Raw genomic sequence first — 13,435 nt, 5'->3', positions numbered from 1 at the left:
TGAATGCCATGTCCAGACATGTCACAGTTTCTTCTTCCTGCTCCCCCTCCTGATTCTTCCTCTTCTGCCTGCTATCCTTCTCCTCCTTTTCCTCCTGCTCTTCACCCCCGCTTTCTCTTTCCTCATCAACCTTTTCCTTCTTCTCCTTCTCCTTGCCCTCTTCCTGCTTTTCAGAACTTCTTACATTTATAGGAAGGGATTTGTAACAGTGGAAAGAGAGTATAATATTTTAAATGGATATTATGGTGCTTATGAGCTCTGCTTTAAATTGATATATATATAAGCCAATTTTAGAAATCAAAGAATTATTGAGGGTCAGGCCCATGTATGTAGACTTTGGGAATCCAACAGTGAAAAAGACAGATATGGTTCTTTTTAATGACACACAGAGTTTACATTTCAGCAGAGGGTGATCAACAAGTCACTGAAGTACATTATTGTAAATCTTATGGCAGGAGAGTATGGGGTGGCATGGAAATTTATATCCAACATTTAATATTTGGAGGGGAATAGGAGGAGTGACGGAGGAGTGACCTCATAGACGGTTCATAAAGGAAATGATGTTTAAACTGTGAACTGAAGGATGAGTAGGAATCTACTAGGAATCTACTAATTTACTAGCAAGAATCTACTGGGGAAAGTATATACCAGACTCAGGTAAAGATGCCAATTTGAGAGAGAGCTTTGTTGAGATGGAGGCATAGAAAGAACTGTAATATGATTGGAGTTTAGGGCCTAGTGGGGGAGATTGTAGGAGATGAATCTGGACAGGTAAACACATGCTAATTAAAGGAACTGAAACTATTCTAAGAACAATGAGTGACCACTGAAGAGTTTGAAGCCAGTAACTAACCCAATCAGATTTGTTTATTTAAAAGGTACAATGGGAATGATACTTGTATTTTAAGAAGTCTGTTTGCTTTACGGAGTGCCTTTCATATTACCTTCAAAACATAATATGTATGCATATTAGTTGTATAAAAGATAGATTTCAGTTTCCCTTTTATTACATAAATGACTGGTATTTACTGAGGTGCTCTGGTAATAAAATTTTGCACTTAGAAAGATTAGGACATGTTTGAGCATTTTAAAGTGATAATTGTCTGGTATACGTGCTAAGTAAGAAATCAATTATTTCTAGTGTTTCCATTGTTGAAAACCTTTCCTAGGGAAACAGTGATACCTATAGAGACCATACGTATCTTATTTTCAAGGTTTGATCTAATTTCAAGTACTTTTTCTCACACTCAAATGATTTGTCAAATGATACTTCCCCAACTATTTCAGAAAATATGTTTGCCATACGTGAAAATTCCTGTAATGATCCAGAGGTTTTTTTTTAAAGAAAAATGAAGATTATTTTTGCCTTTTATGCTTCAAGAAAATATTTGTTAAAACAGATTGATGAATAAGTGGATCATTTTCTAAACTCTAAAGTACCTATTTGAATAAAAAATAAAAAGAGAACATGGGAAATTTCATTCACATAGCTGGCAGTGGATAGTATCTCTTTCCTAGGTGAGAAATGTTATTCGTAGACATTAAACAAATTCAGGACGTATTCCCTAGTGCAAGCTGCCTGCTGGCAACACGATATAGGAGTTCAATGTGTATATAGAGATAAGAATGACATGTAATTTGTGTTAGAATTTGACTGTTAATTGTGTATAAAGCTGTGGCCTTTTCAAGTCCAAACATTTGGCAGGGTTGTTAATTGGGGAAAAGAGGGGAAGTTTGAATAAAATTACATGTAGGAAAAATATCCATTTACATAATTAGTAAAGCCCTTTGAGTTAATAAATATTTGTCCAGGTTTGGGGGGTGGGGAGGAGGAGGGGTACAACTTAATACTTCCACATATATTTTTTGTAATACTGATGGCAAGTTGTTTGCATTTTTGTGCTTTAGCAGCAAGACTCCGTATAAAATTATTTTGGTCTGACACTTTAATACCACCAGGTATCTTAAGTAATCTTAAAATTTGCTATGAAACTTTAAAAACATATTTTTATATGATTGTGGCTATATCATTATCAAATTCATAGTTAAATGGAATAGAAATTCTGAAAAGAGGGGTGCCTGGGTAGCTCAGTGAGTTGAGCATCCGACTCTGGCTTAGGTCATGATTTCATGGTTCACGGGGTTCAAGCCCCACATAGCGCTCTGTGCTGACAGCTCAGAGCCTGGAGCCTGCTTCAGATTCTGTGTCTCCTCTCTCTCTGCTCCTCCCCCACTCGAATCCTGCCTGTCTCTTTAAAATAAAACATTAAAAATAAAAAGAAACTCTGAGAAGATAGTTTAAATTAGTAAGCTATTTTTGCTTGATTCTGGATTATCTTCACATTCTTAGCTGGGTTTTATAGGCAACAGAAACTGTCTAGTATCTTCAGTGCCTTACTAATCTTTATATTATGTTTATAATAACTTTATTTCACTGTGATTTCTTCTCTCTTGCTATAAACAAACTCAGTATTCACTTTTTGTAGTAATAAAAAGATGGTAAAAATTATGTTTATGAGAGTGGGTTCAAGTATGATTTGGTCACAATTTGCATTTCTAGTGTTTAGCTTAATGTCTGGTACATAGGAAGTACTTAATGAATATATCTCCAATGAAGGAAAAGGTAGTATGAGTAATAAATAATACTTATAAAACATGATGTGTTAAGAGTTTTATATATGTTAAATAATTCAATTATTACCATTACAACATTATTTCTTTTTTTATAGTTGGAGAAAGTAAGGTCCAGAGAAATTAAATAATTTGCCTAAAATTGCTGGAGCTTAGTTTTCAACTCAGACAGTCTAATTCCAGAATTCATACTCCTAACCCCCTGACTATAGTATATCTGGAGAATTAGGCATATAGGAGAAGAGGAAATGTCTAGAGACATTTTTTGTGAGGGAGCCAATGAACCCATTTGTTTAAGACTTATTTCAAATGTAAAAAGTTTGTTAAAAAGTACTAAAAATTAAAAAAAAATTTTTTAACGTGTATTTATTTTTGAGACAGACAGAGCATGAACGGGGGAGGGTCAGAGAGAGAGAGACACAGAATCCGAAACAGGCTCCAGGCTCTGAGCGGTCAGCACAGTCGACGCGGTGCTCGAACTCACGGACCGCAAAATCATGACCTGAGCCTAAGTCGGCCGCTTAACCAACTGAGCCACCCAGGCGCCCTAAAAAGTACTAAAAATTTTAAAATGCCATTCTAAAATGCAGTGTATAATTCAGACATAAAATAGTGCATGCTTTATTGATTTATTTTAAAGAATGGGAGTAGAAACCATAAAAAATTTATTTAAATATCTGAAATTGACACCTTTTATAAAATAATTTATTCTATCTCTGGTGTATTTTTCCTCTAGATGTTTTGAAAAGGAACAATGCCTGTTTTTATTGTTACCTTATGAACTATTATGTATAAGGAATGGTTTGGATAAAAATTGTTTCAGAGATATATTTTAAAAAAACATTTAAGAAAACTGATAGGAACTTGAAATTTGAAAGACACCAGTGTTCTCAGCTTAACACGCACACGCACACACACACACACACACACACACACACACGCACGCACACTTTCTAGTTTTCCTTAAAGGAAGGACTGGCAATTAGAATTTTGGCCAATAAGATATAAGTGGGGTTCTCAGCCTAGATTTGCCTTTTACTCTTTGTCCTTCTCTTTCCTCTTCTTTCTGGAACATAAACATAAGAGTTGGGGGCCATGTGGGTGGCTCAGTCGGTTAAGCATCCAACTCTTGATTTCAGCTCAGGTCTTGATATCGTGGTTGGTGAGATTGAGCCCCGTTTTCAATCTGTGCCGACAGAACAGAGCCTGATTGGAATTCTCACTCTGCCTCTCTTTCTGTCCTGCCCCTAACTCATGTACCTCTTTCTGTCTAAATAAATAAATAAAATTAAAAAAAAAAGTAATAGTTGGAACAAGCCAAGAAAATCAGAGACCTCAGGCTTTATGTTCTTGAGCCACTGATCTAGTTAATTGGCTACCTTTATTACCTTTGTTATTTGAAAACAAAGAAAAAGTCCCTAACTTGCTTAAAACATTATTTAGATTTTACTCATAGCAAGATATAACCAAAATTGATAGAACCACCATTTCTTAACCATTTTATTTTTATTAAAAAAATTTTTTTATGTTTATTTTTGAGAGAGAGACAGAGTGTGAGCAGGGGAGGGGCAGAGAGAGGGAAACACCAAATCTGAAGCAGGCTCCAGACTCTGAGCTGTCAGCACAGAGCCCAACACTAGACTCGAACCCACAAACTGCGAGATCATGACCAGAGCTGAAGTCAGACACTCAACCAAGTGAGCCACCCAGGCACCCCAATAGAGCCACCATTTCTTAACCATCTTCACTATTTCCACTGCTTTGTGTTAGCGATTGTAAAATTCATACTGAAAATCAGAAAAGTTACTTTATTTAATAGTACAACTATATCATTAAAACTTTTTTTTTATTTATATATGAAATTCATTGTCAAATTGGTTTCCATACAACACCCAGTGCTCATCCCAAAAGGTGCCCTCCTCAATACCCATCACCCACCCTCTCCTCCCTCCCACCCCCCATCAACCCTTAGTTTGTTCTCAGTTCTCAACAGTCTCTTATGCTTTGGCTCTCTCCCACTCTAACCTCTTTTTTATTTTTTATTTTTCCTTCCCCTCCCCCATGGGTTCCTGTTAAGTTTCTCAGGATCCACATAAGAGTGAAACCATATGGTATCTGTCTTTCTCTGTATGGCTTATTTCACTTAGCATCACACTCTCCAGTTCCATCCACGTTGCTATGTCATGTAAAGCTTCTGCTGTTAATAATAACCTCTGAATCTGTAGGAATAATACTAGCACCCGTATCTTAAGAATGAAATCATTTTGTACTATAAAGTATCTCTTTTTTTAATGTTTATTTATTTGAGAGAGAGTATGCACACACACACATGAGTGGGGGAGGGACAGAGAGAGAGAGAGAGAGAGGGAGAGAAAGAATCACAAGCAGGCTTTGGGCTGTCAGCGCAGAGGCAGATGCAGGGTTGGATCTCATGAACATGAGATCATAACCTGAGCTGAAATCAAGAATGGAACACTTAACCTACTGAGCCACCCAGGTGCCTGTAAAGTATCTCTCACTTAGGAAAGAAGAACATAGGAAAATACAGAATGTTAAAAAATATTTTCTATCTTCAGTTTTTTAAATGTTCTTTGTTTATAAAGTAGATCTCCAAATTATGGACCAACAAAGCATAACCCAACTAACAAGAAGCCTTTAAATACTGTCTTTTTTTCTAAACCCAACAACTTAGGAATTGTTCTTTGTAAAAACAGTAATTAAAATTTGTCTTGTTTAAACAGTGACATTACATGTCACTTTCAGTGTAGAAAGAGAACAAATGAGGAAAGAGAAAATTGAGAGAAATGAGTTAAACAGTAGGAGAAGATAGATAAGGTAAGAAAAGGCTCAAGAATATAAAAAATTGAAACCATTATGTCTGAATATAAAAACACTAAATATAAAGGATATAAATGAAATGTTTTAAATTATCACATTCTGCTATTTGCTATTAATTACATGAAATGTTGGTTTAAGAAGAAATAGGCTTTCATCAGTTCGTCACAGTTTTATCACACTGATTTTGTCAGCACTGGAGCAAAACCTCTGCCACATTAGCTGGAGTTGTCATTAAACAGCTGATTTGCCTGAATCCCCATTAAATTGATAAACTCATTTGCTTATAGACAATGGCATCTGATACTGTTCAAGGTGTTTGGAGATTAAAATCAAAACTGTTGCATGCATAGGCTTATTTATTGATTCTTTTGCGATTTTCACATGTTAAATAGTATTAAAATGTTAATCTCCCCCTCTCCTTAAAATGAAAATACATATTCAACATATATAATATCAACTTAGTAATACATTATTATTGTTATTTGTATGAAAGAAATAGTATTTAATAATTTTAGCCTATTCTTTTGTGTATTCCACATAAAACCAAGATTATTCACAAAGAACGTAATATAACTATGACATACAATTCATGTCTAATATGACAGGTATCTTAAAAACTTTCCACTAACTCGAGAAGTATAAAATCATATAAAAAGAGAAAGACTTATTCACAGGGAATACTAGATGATGTTCTCTAAGTCTTAAAAGTAAACAAAAATTGATACTTGTTCTTGATTCTGCAACACCAAGAAATTGAGTAAACAATGATATAAAATTTGATAACTTTGTAATTATCATATATTTCCATGTATATTTTATAGTGAAACAATTTAATGGATAAAAAGGAACAGTCTTTTTATTTTTTTATTTATTTTTTTTTTTTAATTTTTTTTTTCAACGTTTATTTATTTTTGGGTCAGAGAGAGACAGAGCATGAACGGGCGAGGGGCAGAGAGAGAGGGAGACACAGAATCAGAAACAGGCTCCAGGCTCTGAGCCATCAGCCCAGAGCCCGACGCGGGGCTCGAACTCACAGACCGCGAGATCGTGACCTGGCTGAAGTCGGACGCTTAACCGACTGCGCCACCCAGGCGCCCCAGGAACAGCCTTTTTAAAACAACAGTGTAAAAATATGTTTATAAGTATACTGGAAGTATTTCATAATAAAGATGAGTTTTATTCTAACAAGTGGTACAGTTTTGTTTTTTTTGTTTTTTTTGTTTTTTTAATTTTTTTTCAACTTTTTTTATTTATTTTTGGGACAGAGAGAGACAGAGCATGAACGGGGGAGGGGCAGAGAGAGAGGGAGACACAGAATCGGAAACAGGCTCCAGGTTCTGAGCCATCAGCCCAGAGCCTGACGCGGGGCTCGAACTCACGGACCGCGAGATCGTGACCTGGCTGAAGTCGGACGCCTAACCGACTGCGCCACCCAGGCGCCCCGCAAGTGGTACAGTTTGGGGCTCAAATACTAAGTCCGTTACTAATTTTTTTTCTGGAGTCAAAGATCATTTTTTTGGGATGTAGGAAGATAATATCCAACAATCCTTTATTATCTGGTTATGTTTATCAACATTTACTGCAAGTCTAGTTTTTAGTCAGTTGGTGAGCATGGCCATTTACAAATGGATAGAAGATACCCACCCACATGAGAAGATCTTTATAGGAAATCTTTTCTCCACAAAAAGATAGCTATTTTCCCCTACCGTTTCAGGACTATTAGAACTCAATCCAACAAGTATTTGTTGTAATATAAAAAAATGCTGTGTAATTTTTATAATAATTTAATTAATAACTTAATAATTTTAATAATAATTTTCTCTTTTGAAAACCATAATCTAATTGTATATTCAATTTACTCCATTCAAGAGGTTATAGTTTTAAAATCTTAAATCATTGTGTCTTTCTATTTTATGTATATATCCATTCTTCTCTTTCTGTTTTATATGACAGTTATAGACTTCTTCACTAATAGGGCTTGCATTTCAAGATAAGGCTGCATGTAAACAAATTAACTTTTAAAAATAGAGAGCAATTTCATCTGTAATAATGTGCCAATTCATAAATTATCACTGGTATTTTTTTTTCTGAAAGATAAATGACCCATCATATAACACATACTATTAGGTAGTCTAGATGTCTTTGTGTTCTGGGAGATAAGACTCTTGTATTATTATACCCTAATAAAATGAGTTAATGTTTTAGTATTATCGATAAAAGAGCACTTGGATATATTTAATAACCGAACTGAGAAACACTTAATTTTAGTTGTCTGTAGCAATATAACACAAATTCTCCTGTAAAACAAATTGCACTTTTGGAATATATTTTAATGTGTATTCAACAAAGGAGAAAATGAGGTGATTGAAGTTCAATTTGTAGCATGTTATTAACCATTTCCGCTTGACTAGATGAGTAAAAGGATAATGGATGAGGGTTTTATTATTACCTTTCTGCTAAAATGAAGTGGTATAAAAGATAAGGTGATGAGATTAATGAACATAAGGAAAAGGAGTAATCAATCAAGCTCCAAGAGGGAGGTGAGAATGACAGTACTTTATAAGATCTGTAAGAGCATGTGTCATATAAAAAAAGTAGACTTTATCATTCAGTTTTCACTTAACTGCTGAAAACTAACAGTTGTGGCTGGAATACGGAACTAAAACTAACAAGATGATATTTAATCAAACATGCCTGAAGTTCTGCATTTAGTTTTAAGTGGCACACATGGTTGAGATCTAGCCCAGCAGCTGAGTTCCTTACCTCTGAGAGCTAGCAAGTATATCTTTTGAGTCCGTGTGCTGTATCATAGTCTAATCAATAGAACCTAAAAATAAGACCTTCTGTTGGACTGTCGTCTCCTTACTTAGTCTCCTATTTTTGTATTTATTATTGATACCTTTTGAAAAAGATTTCAGAAAGCCAAAGTAATTTTGTGGAGATTCTTGATTTCATAACTATTAATTTTGATTGTGCTTATCTATTCATTCAACAGAATTTGTTGAGTGCCTACTGTGTCCCAGCAAATCTATTCTTAGTGTTGAGGAAATACCAGTAAAGGAATACAGACCATATACTTCTTCCATTGAGCTTATAGTCTAATGGGGATAGACATACAAATAAATATATATGTCAATTAGTGATGATTACCAAAGAGAACAATAAAGCAATAATACCTCTCTAATAGTGTGCTGTTTCAGAAAAGACCTGAATGAAGTGAGGGAACAAGCCATGAGGCCTGTCTAAAGAAAGAACTTTCTGGATAGAGAGAACATTAAGTGCAAAGGCCTAAAGGCAAAAGTATGATCAGAACAGCAAGGAAGTGTGGTGTTTCTGGGAAGTTCACAAAGTGGGACTGAGTTGCAGAAAATTTGGAAAAGATAAAGAGTTATGAAATACAGTCTAAAATATTTTGATTATAAGGATAAATTATTCATGTAACAAATATTCATGGAGTGCCTGAATCTACTCCCAACTCTGAGGATATATGCTAATCAGGACAAAATTCCTTGTCTATGTAACTTCCATTCCAAGGGTAAGAGGGATAATATGTAAATAAATAGTTGAACAAGATAATATCAGATAATACAGTGCTTTGAGGAAATAAAACAGTGAGAATGGCTTGGGAAAAAAGGGCCTATGAAAATTTAGATTAAACTAATTCATGTTGCTGGTACTTTTCCTAATCTTATCTTATTCCTGAATTCAAATCCTAATAGTGAAATCATAGATAGAATGTATTGTGATTCTCTAATTCTTACTTCACATTACTGTTATCAGGATTTAGTTGAGACATAATGTATGTGAAGCACCTACCACAGAGTCTTTGTCTTCTTTTCTTGCTCATCTAAAATCTAAAAGAGCAAGAAAAGAATCTTGTTTAGTAATTGTCTCAGTTTAGGTTTCCCCGGATTGAGTTGCTGAGACAGGGGTTCAAGTGCAAGTTTTCTTGTTTAGGAAATTCAGGTGATACCAGTGGGGATGTGGGACAATGATACAGGCAAAAGGGAGACAATGATGGGCACCTAATACACCAACTATTAGAGGAGTCTAATACTATGGACTTTTTCAGAAACAGTGTAAAATATGTCACAGAATTACCCGTCGGAGAGTTAAGGGAGCTGTGATATTTACACACCCAACTTCTGAGAGTTATTTAGGTTAAGGATGCCTAGCCCAACCACCACTTCCCTCAAGTACAGAATCCTCAGGTACAGAGATGTAAGTGCTGGTATTTGGAAGTCTGCAGGGGGACCCTGAAAGTTCGAAGGAGTGTGGGCAGGGCCCTGGCAATGTCTGCTATGGTAACTAATTCTTTTTTCAGGCAAGTAGAGTTCCTGAGTAATTTAGTGTTTGTCTCTAAGTTCCTATTTTCCTCATGTCCCTTTTTTTCTTGATCCCTGTATTTCTTTCCTTGCTTTCTCTAAACTTTTCTGATTGCTTAACACTTTTGTACCTTCAAAGAGAATGGGTGACCTGAATGGCTGACAGATTTTAAGATTCATGCCTGAGGATAGGCAATTCCATTAAATTTTCTTCTGAATTTAGATGAGTCATGAAGAGAATAAACCAGATTATGTAACATGTATTTCTCCTTATGCTGGAATTGTCTATTCACATATTCAATATCAAAAGATTCACATATCTATTCAAATATTAATTCCTGCCCAAATTGACAAAGACAGCTTGTTCAGCATTTTTGAAAATGGAAGGATTGTGAAATGACATGTCTGGCATTAGTTTTTAAAATACTCTAGAAAGAAGAGTATAGTTACAAACAGAAAAAGCAAGATTGGCAAAATTGATAATTACTGAATCTAGGTGTTGGATACATAGGAATTTTTATACTTTTCCTCTACTTTAGATATATGTCTGGGGGCGCCTGGGTGGCGCAGTCGGTTAAGCGTCCGACTTCAGCCAGGTCATGATCTCGCGGTCCGTGAGTTCGAGCCCCGCGTCGGGCTCTGGGCTGATGGCTCAGAGCCTGGAGCTTGTTTCCGATTCTGTGTCTCCCTCTCTCTCTGCCCCTCCCCCATTCATGCTCTGTCTCTCTCGGTCCCAAAAATAAATAAACGTTGAAAAAAAAATTTAAAAAAAAAAAAAAAAAAAAAAAATAGATATATGTCTGAAATTTTTCATAACAAAAAGTAGAGAAAAGAATGTATTGTTATAATCTACCTTGTCTTAAGTAGAATTCTTGCTTTATATATAAGCTAATAATTAGTGTTTGTTTTACATGGATGCTCAGTGACATCTCCACTCCTGTCACTGCTCCCATGATGACAAATCAAAAACTTGGAATCGATGAAGTGTAACTTTTAGGTCAGTACAAAGTAGATTTGAGAAGACACATGTCACTATGAAGGTGACACACGTATCACTGTGAAGGTAGGGTGGCTTCCAGATCAGCTGGTTTGAAATCTGAACCCTGCTTCTACAGACACACAACCTACCTATGCCAATAAACCAGTTACCTGGGGAACCGCTCGGTTCTGGAAGCACAAACAGAATAATTACAGCAGGAACCATTGGAACTGCTTATCACATATTGTAGGTATAATGTGTGATATTTTGATATATGATAAATGATAACATCTATTATTTCTATGGGGAAAACAGTCTCCATACTAAGTCTTGGTGATATGTATGGTCTCACTGTGGAGGTGGATGTGTCAGGTTGTCATCAGGTAAGGAGATTAACATTTTAATTATTTTGCTCTAGTACCTTCATTTGATTCCACCCCTCCCCACCCCCGAAAATCTGACTGTAGTTTGGCCTCTCATAGAAATAAATAATAAAAGGAGTGATGTCTCACTCAAAGGATGAAAGTTCCTAGTTATTTTGCATCTATATTCTGTGTTTGTTTTAAAACCTTGTTTCTTATTTTCAGTGTTGTTGTGGTGGGGTTTTGTTTTGTTTTGTTTTTTGTTTTTGGTTTTGGTTTTTGGCTTTTTTTGCTAATCCATTTGTCTTTAAGAAAGTAAGATATTACATACCTAAGAAATCTAATGTTGCTGGTAGGCTCTTTATTGCCTGGACTCAGACTGCCTCTTGTCTTGACCCGTTTCTCTCAAGTAACCATATTGCCTTTTAAAAAAAAAAAAAACAACAAAAAAGTGATGGACTTACACTAGTCTTTTTCAAAGTCATCAACTTTAAACATTATACATAGAGCTTCTTTTTATGGAAGTTGAGCATGGGTCACTGTGTCATCATTTTCCTCACAAATGATTTTCCCTATCCCTATTCTCCAAATATAGGTATATCACAATCTAATTAGATCAAAAGTCAATGTGTGCAATATAATGACTATGTAAATAATGGTCACTATTGAAAACTATGTAATAATGGTCTTCAAACAATCCATCATTTCTATATTTTTGCATAAAGGATCCCTGAATCAGTCAAGTTTAGGTTAGGAAATCAAAGTACTTTTCATAATTCCGAATAAAGGAGTTTGATGGAATTAGGAGCCTAGCACAACCAGTGGGAAACCATTGCTGGTTTTTAAGAATGTGGAAGTACAGGAATTTCAGGTGAACCACAACTACTAATATCAGTTGTCTTTGGCACCTGAAAGCTACTGCGTCTGCCTTTGAGTGCTCTGGAGAGTAATGGCTTCTCATTTTCTTCTGCCATCTAAATCTTGTACAAATGCTTTCATTGGGGGCTCTAAACTAAAATCTGCTGGCAAGGGATGTAGGAAATCTAGTTTATAAGGTTTCCGTTCCTACTCTATGGGCATAGAGCTTCAAAGAGCAGAGACGATGCTGAGAATAAAGAACCAATCTCCAGCACATTTCACTTTCTCTTCCTTTTTTCTGCTCCAGCCTTCAAGATTATTTGCTTTTTCTGCAGGGCCCATAGCTCTCATTTTAGGATTTATGCTATATTGGACTCTCTGTTTCCTAGATCCCATTCTTACTTTTCCTTACAACTCATTTGTTTTGCTAATGCTCATCCTCTACTAACTTTTTAAGAAGTGCATAGGATATAATTGTTTTGAATTTTTGAATATCTGAAATAATCTTTAATCTTCATGTTTGATTGATAGTTTGGGTATAGAATTGCAAGTGGAATATCACTTTTCTTCAGAATTTTGAAATCTGACTTCACTCTTCTAGATTCTACTGCTGCTCTTTTTTTTTTTATTTTTTTATTTTTTTTAACGTTTATTTATTTTTGAGACAGAGAGAGACAGAGCATGAACGGGGGAGGGGCAGAGAGAGAGGGAGACACAGAATCGGAAACAGGCTCCAGGCTCTGAGCCATCAGCCCAGAGCCTGACGCGGGGCTCGAACTCACGGGCTGTGAGATCGTGACCTGAGCCGAAGTCGGACGCTCAACCGACTGAGCCACCCAGGCGCCCCTCTACTGCTGCTCTTAAAAAATGTTAGTCCATTCTGATTGTTATTCTTTTGAATGTGACTTTTCTTTCATTTTGGAAAATCTTAGGACCTTTGACACCAGCTCAATTTTTTAATTATTTGCCTTAATGTGGCTCTCATTTCACTGGGTAGACACTTGACATTTTGAGGTTTATGACCTTCAGTTTTGAAATTTGTTCATTTTCATTTCCTTCTCTGTTTTCTCTCTTTTCTGAAATGCTGTATATCCTCGATTCATCCTTTAATTTATATTGCATTTTCTTTCCTGTTTTTCTCTTCTTAAATTATTTCCCTGGGATTTTTCTCAACATTATATTTTCTCTGAAGGGTTTTTTTTTTTCTTTGCTTAAAATTTCAATTGTAAGGAGCTCTCTTTTTTTATTCCCTTTTTGAAGGGAGGTGTAACATCCAATCTTTGTTATATACTTGTAAGATTTTCTGTCACATAGTTTCTATCACATAGTTTCTAAGTTCATTCTGTTCTCTGAATTCTCTTTTTCTTTGTCAAGTTTTGCCCCCCCCCCAATTTTTTTTGATCTTTGTCATGTTGGAGGCTTCCCTCAAATTACAGGAGATG

General features: G+C 35.6%; 1 protein-coding gene across 6 annotated transcripts in view; it reads left to right on the top strand.

Annotated features, from left to right (window-relative positions):
• LRBA (LPS responsive beige-like anchor protein) overlaps nucleotides 1–13,435 on the top strand; it is a 577,381-nt gene that overhangs the window by 314,274 nt on the left and 249,672 nt on the right. The window contains exon 1 of one of the 6 annotated variants that reach the window (XM_086704124.1): nucleotides 10,764–11,156. The exons of the other annotated variants lie outside the window; for them this stretch is intronic. Within the exon in view, the coding sequence (XP_086560250.1) occupies nucleotides 11,055–11,156 (102 nt within the window). The 5' untranslated portion in view covers nucleotides 10,764–11,054. Of the gene's footprint in view, nucleotides 1–10,763; nucleotides 11,157–13,435 lie in introns of those variants that run through there. 6 annotated transcript variants of the gene reach the window in all.

The sequence above is a fragment of the Puma concolor genome, chromosome B1 (assembly GCF_028749965.1).
Source record: "Puma concolor isolate L17-30 chromosome B1, mPumCon1.1.hap2, whole genome shotgun sequence".
Taxonomy (NCBI): Eukaryota; Metazoa; Chordata; class Mammalia; order Carnivora; family Felidae; genus Puma; species Puma concolor.
This window is presented reverse-complemented; position numbering and strand designations above follow the sequence as displayed.